The 6,732-nt window shown below is 34.1% G+C and overlaps 1 protein-coding gene across 1 annotated transcript; it reads right to left on the bottom strand.

Annotated features, from left to right (window-relative positions):
- Window positions 1-2,652: 2,652 nt before the first annotated feature.
- On the bottom strand, window positions 2,653-4,323 carry LOC143631136 (putative aldo-keto reductase 3). Its single transcript, XM_077099984.1, has 5 exons — window positions 4,075-4,323; window positions 3,788-3,985; window positions 3,325-3,497; window positions 3,138-3,240; window positions 2,653-3,003 (listed from the first exon to the last, which is right to left on the bottom strand). Exons 1-5 carry the CDS (start codon window positions 4,288-4,290, stop codon window positions 2,668-2,670), a joined length of 1,026 nt encoding a protein of 341 aa, XP_076956099.1. The 5' UTR covers window positions 4,291-4,323; the 3' UTR covers window positions 2,653-2,667.
- Between the last annotated feature and the right edge of the window lie 2,409 nt (window positions 4,324-6,732).

Genomic DNA, 6,732 nt, shown 5'->3' with positions numbered 1-6,732 from the left:
TAATTACATTATATAACTAACACGATCTTTGCTACTTTCCATGTTTACCAGGTCAAAGACGGTTGCTTGATCACCCGAGAACTCGCACTTGCTGTTATTAGAACATGACCAATAAGGAAACGTGCTGATAAGAAGAATTAACGGCTAATTGACTTAGTCTAGGAGTTTCCTTAAATATAGGATTTCTTGTTAGACTTAATTTATTATAAATAGAGCTCAAAACAAAGGATCAAACACACACTAGACACACGAGACTTACTAGTACTCGCATTCTCTATAATCACGATCGAGTTTGAGCTCCACCATTGTAATCACCTTTGTTATTAATAAACCGGTGGTGATAGTTTTCACCGCCCGGGATTTTTTGCTTGTTATCCTAAGGATAACGGGTTTTTTCCTCGCAACAAATCTTTGTGTTCAAGCATTTTTACTTTCATTTGATACAAGCATCTAGTCCCGATTACTGATTTAGTTACGAAATTACCATTGTCAATTTTTGACCAAAACAATATATATATATATATATACATATATATATATATATATATATATATATATATATATATATAGGAGAGATAATTTAAGAACCTTGTTAAGTTTTAAGAACTTAACCACATTTTTAACCATGCATTTAATTGAATATGTTAGATTTTGTGGTTGAGATTAAATGTGACTAAAAAAATTAAAGTAAGAGAGAGAATAAAGATGTATAGTGATTACAGTAATTTAAATGTCCGTTACATATATGTAATAAGTCGACTCAATGCGTAAAAAATTCTGTAATTTTTTTTACGTATATGTAACCTACATATATTACATATGTGTAAAAAAATTCAAAAAAAAATTGTTACGTTGAGTTCTTTCGAGTTTTTAAAACTCAAAACGGTTCTCATTTTAAATCTTCCTTATATATATTAATAGCCGCCCAGCTTTGTTGACTTGACCTTAAAACATAATTTCTACTCGTTACTTTTTGGGACCAAGCAAGCATATCACGCTTGGATTTCAAAACTGTTTTACTATATTACACTTTTAGATTCACTTAGTGTGATTCAAATACTTTCCTTTTTGCCTATTAGCGAAACTCCATCACTTTTAACATACTGGTATACGTTCATCACATCATTATTGTCGGGCGTTCTTTGGCTTTTGAGGTAGATCATAGCAAGCACTTATATTCGCAGTTTGAGCGCAAGGACTTGGGATTGAGTTATTTCTTAGGGGCACATGCTACAACTTTACGATATTCTCCATTCTCTCACAACAAAGAAAGTTGATGGCTAAGTGAAACCAAGGCTGATTATGTGCGCCACTCAATAAGCAGCTTATTTTAAAAATATCGTATAAGTATCGTTGTGAGCAATAAAGAATATCATAAGAAAAGTAGTTTTTACCCAAGAAACAACTTAAAAATCCCTAGTATTTAAGCACAAACTAATAATGATATCATCAACATATATCTCTGTAAACAGAAAATGGTGGAATCCAGGTGGTAGAAAGCAGGGCCGGCCCTTGGGGGCGGTAGGGTGGTCGACGGCCATAGGCCCGACACCCCGTTAGGCCCGAATTTTTTTTTTAAAACTTATATGTATTTTTATTAAAAACAATATGTATATTTAATGTTTAAATACAATTATATAACCACTAGCTTGGTCTGGTGGCAAATGGGTATTACTCATAACCAAGAGGTTATGGGTTCTAACCTCACGTAAGACATTTAATTTTTTTTTATACAAAAGTTTGTTACACAATCCAAATTATAACCAAGTAAGACCACATAAAAATTAAACTGGTTAAACCCAACAAAATACTCGGCCCAAAAATATTTTCGTTTTCGACCCAAAATTTTTTTTTTACATTATTGGAGCCGGCCCTGGTAGAAAGGGAAAGTATTTGAAACACAAAGAGTGACTCCTAAAGTGATATAAGTAATAGATAGCTTAAAAAAATGTGAGGGGCTGCTTGAGTCATAAAATTCTTTCTACAACAAAAAAAGCATGATGTGGCCAAATCGAGTCAACAAATTAGCCTGGAGGTTGTGCCTTATATGTAGGATTAGTCAAATCCCCATGAAGAAATGCAGTGTTGACATCAGTTTGTCTAATATCTCATTCTCTAGGAAAGGCATCAAACCTAACTAATCTAATAGTGGTTGATTAAACAGCTGGGTCAAGCATCCCAGTAAAGGCAATCCATGACTGACGAAATCTCTTGATACATTAAGGGTAGTATTTCACGTCGGTCGGTTTGCGGATATTGAATATCACTATTTGTATGTAAGTACAAAACTCTAAAATTATGAACTCACTGATAAAAAAATTAATGTTCTTTATGTTCTCACAATAATTTAATGTTTTGAAATAATCTTGTCCCAATCCTTGTGTGCATGTGTAAACACACTAAAAGATTTACAACATATTCCCAAAAATTATACACTAGAAGAACAGATGGGTCTAGATAATTATCATAAATCATAATAATTGCTCAAGCATGTACGCAAAACAAAAACCACCTTTTATTTAATCTTCTCAAAGTAACAACACTAAACCACACGCTGATCAAGTGCAACCAAGTTTTAAAAGCGAAAAATGATTCTTACTGGAAAACAAATATGATATGTTGGGTATAGCAGTACATTGATAACGTCCATAAGACTCGTATCATTAATTAAGCTTGCCATGATGACAACGCAGGGGTCTCGGAGTTCATATATGTTGGAATTTCAGCACCATATCGAGCCCCCTTAACTGCTTCCGCTGATGCAATGGATTCAAGTTCTGCCATATCTTCTTGTGTTAGCTTAACAGATAATGCTCCAATGTTTTGTTCAAGATTTTCTATCCTAGTGGTTCCTGGAATAGGCACAACATCATTTCCCTGGTGATGAAGCCAGGCCAATGCGAGTTGTGAAGTTGTGCACCCTTTTTTTGTAGCTAATTCATTAATCCTCTCATACAAGATCTTGTTGTGTTCAAGATTTTCAAGTTGGAACCTTGGCAGTTTCTACAAAACAATGATTGTAAACCCCAAATTAATTGCAACACTGTTGAGCCATTTAAATTCAGGTTGATGTAACTCCACAATTTTTGGCAAAATTAAATTTTCAAAGATAAAACAAAATGGCATAAATGGTATACCTTACGGGCGTCATTATCCTCCAACTTCTCCATCATCTTTGAACCTGACGACAAAAAACCCCGTCCAAGAGGACTATATGCAACGATCCCTATCCCAAGTTCTCTGATAGAGTATGATACACACTAAGAACTATATATGGATGCTTCAACATAATTAAAGGGAAAGAAAAAGAAAGATGATACAGACCTACAGGTAGGAATAATATCTTGTTCAACATCTCTTGACCATAAGGACCATTCTAGTTGTATGGCAGTTATCGGCTGCACCGCATGGGCTCTTCTGATGGTCGATGCCGATGCCTCTGATAATCCAACATATTTAATTTTCCCTTCTTCCACCAGCTTCTTTAGTTCACCCATCTATCATCAAATATTTAATTATTCGTGTTAAGAGACTTAACCTCAAATCGAGCATGTCCCACACGCAACTCATTTATCTAAATTGATCAATGTAAATGAGTTGACGAGTTAAACTTTTTACTTTTGTTTTTATTCACACGTTTTTTTTATTGTTTTCAACACATCTAGACCTTACTACAATCTTTTTTTTCTTGTTAGGTTCTTATCTAAAATTACCAACCTTTTTAACGTCTTCTCATCTCTGATATGTATCAAAACAAGGATCATGTAAAATTGTGAAACATACTAACCGTGACTTCAATTGGCACACGAGTATCTACCCTGTGCTGATAATACAGATCAATGCAATCGACGTCAAGTCGCTGCAGGCTAGCTTCACAACAAACCCTTACATATGCCGGATCTCCTCGGACCTCAAATGCACCGCCGTATACGATTCCAAATTTGGTAGCTAGCTCCACCTTTTCCCTCATTCCTCCTTTCAAAGCCTGCACTTTAAAAAGTGTAATAATATATCAACCCACACAACACAAGAAAAAAAAGTGAAACCACCAATTTATAGGACATATTATATTACCTTGCCGATAAGGATTTCGTTGGTTTTGGGGCCGTAGTAATCGGAGGTGTCCAGAAAGGTGACACCCGCATGAATGGCATGGTGGATTAGATTGATCATGTCGGGTTCAGGTTTGGGAGTGCCGTTGAAAGAGGCTGACATGCTCATGCACCCTAAACCCTGTGCTGCTACCTCTAAACCCTGTGAACCCAATTTCACTCTTGGAACTCTTGCCATATTTAATTTTTTGAACTTTAATGTGTGATCATGGAATACCTGATTGAATCCAATTTATAGCTGAGGGTAAAGCTAGGTGGGAGTTGGTAGATGGTAGAATGAATCACTGGTGACATAATTAGTTGAATCCTTGATCACTTCCTTTCCTTTTTATCTTAAATCTCTGCATCCACTAATAATTTTGTAATATTCTTTACTTATCTGTATTGTATTTGATAACACCTTAGAGCATTCACGATGATTCCCTAAGCCATGTGAGGAGGTTTTCCATTTTGTAGAGATGGTTAAAAATGGTTGTGAGAGGAGGAGAGAGAAAATGTAACTGTTCATGGTTAAACTTGGAGAAACACACTGTTCATCTCTATAAATTTTTAATGTTTTTGAAAATAGTTGTGAGTGAATGAGAGAGTAAATGTAATGATAAAAATATAAAAAAATATTATTTAACTAAAAATGAGAGAGAAAAAATAGTGTTTTTAATGTAATTATAGAAATGATGACGTAGAATTGAATAGGAATGTTCTTACTCTAGATATGTACATATTTTATTTATTTTTGACTTTTCATGTTGTAAGTTTAATTTTATTTAATTATTTTAACGTATAACTTTTTTTTTCCTTTTTTTATTTAGTTCTTATTTGTATTCTTTGAAACCAACAATTTACCCCCCCCCCCCCCTCACGTAGCGAAAACTTTTGAATATGTTATTGGTGGACTCTATGATTTTAACTGAGGTTAGTTTTTTCGACTCTCAAATATATTTTAACCCGACGCAATGGCGAAGCATAGTGTGGGTCAGGGGTGCCCCTTTCCTATATTTTCCAGCCCCTTATGTTCTCGTCCAAGCTTCGTCACCAACTTGACGTACGAATTTCTTGTTACGGACATATCATTTCGCATAATTAGTGATAACTTGTTGAATGAGGTTTATACGTAATGATGATCAGAAAATTTAATGCTCTATTAATCACGCCAATGTTTACCGAACTAGTTAATCAAACTCGATACTTTTCTTTTATTTTGTTTTGTTTTTTTTTTTTTTGTTCAAATGCAGCATGTAGAAATTAATCGTTTTAAATAAGTTTAAAACTCTCAATGGTGATTTAAATTTAAAAATCGGTATAATTGTATAAACACCGTAATATAAGTTACTGTAAATAAATAAAAACATACGGGGAGTAGAATTCTACAACATGTAAACGTAAGCGCCTACGTTTTGGTTGAAGAAAGAAGATTCGATTTTGGTATTGTCATGATTAATTACTTCATCTGTCATTTCATGTATGCTAGAATTTTCAAATTTTACGAATATATTTTTTTTTAATTTAGTTTTATTAACATACTGATAAAAGTTTTCTCTTTTTTAAATAAATTACAAAGACATTTATGTTTAACTAAGAAGATTTTTGGCGTGATGCGCCGAGTTGATGTAATTGACAGTTGTACTCGTACAATGTATCAAATCTTGTAGTGTGTCGACGAGTCGAGATGAATTCATTCGGTGCCTGGTTACAAAACCAGTATAAACCCTTCAAAAAAAACTTTGTTAACGCAAAAAATACAACAAATTAACATAACAAAACACATGTTGCGATTACGAACCGATGACACTTCGGTTGGTATCTGGTTACGACGCCAAAAAAAAGCAAACCATAAATTCGTCCACACCAAATACAACAATGTAGCATATTTAAAATATATAAAAAAAAGTGGCGAAAAAATAAACGCGAGTGTTGCAGTTGCTAACTGATACGAATTCGTTGGTTCTGGAATCGAGGGACAAAAAAGGGATAAAAAAACCCGCGGATTGCGTTTGTGAACTAACGCGAATTCAGTTGGAATCGACGTTGTCGACACTAATTGCACACAGAAACCATGTGTTGGGGTGGTAAACCGACACGAATTCAGTTGGTATCAGGTTACGACACCGAAATTAAAGCAATAAGTTAATTCGTTCGCACTCAAAATACTTCAAATTAACATATTTACATAAAAAAAACCATGACGAAAATAAAAAATATACGCGCGCTGTGGTCGTGACCTGACGCGAATTTGTCCAGAATCGAAGGACAAATAAAAAAATCTCACATGGAAAAAAAACCTTAGATTGTGACCGTGAGCTTAAGCGAATTTGGCCGGAATCATATTTGACGGTATCAACAGAAAAAAAAAAACCGTATTTCACCACGGCAAACCGATGCAAATTTAAAAACGAAAACATATTAAAAGCAAATATAAAAGCCAACCAACCACGTGCGGCCATACGAACCAATCACGTGGTTGCTTTACCAAACTTCTTAATTATTATATATAAATTCTTTCATGAAGCCTTTTTTAATAATTTTACGTGTAAATATAAAATAATATTCCACTTCTGTTTTTCGAAAAATAAACTCTTTTGTTTACATAAATAGTTATTCTTTTTTTTTCCTCATTGCAATA

This window comes from Bidens hawaiensis, unplaced genomic scaffold (genome assembly GCF_021521415.1).
Source record: "Bidens hawaiensis isolate Kalapana, Puna unplaced genomic scaffold, B.hawaiensis_p1.1 tig00005944_1, whole genome shotgun sequence".
Taxonomy (NCBI): Eukaryota; Viridiplantae; Streptophyta; class Magnoliopsida; order Asterales; family Asteraceae; genus Bidens; species Bidens hawaiensis.
The sequence above is the reverse complement of the archived record's forward strand: the minus strand, read 5'-3'. Positions and strand labels throughout refer to the sequence as shown.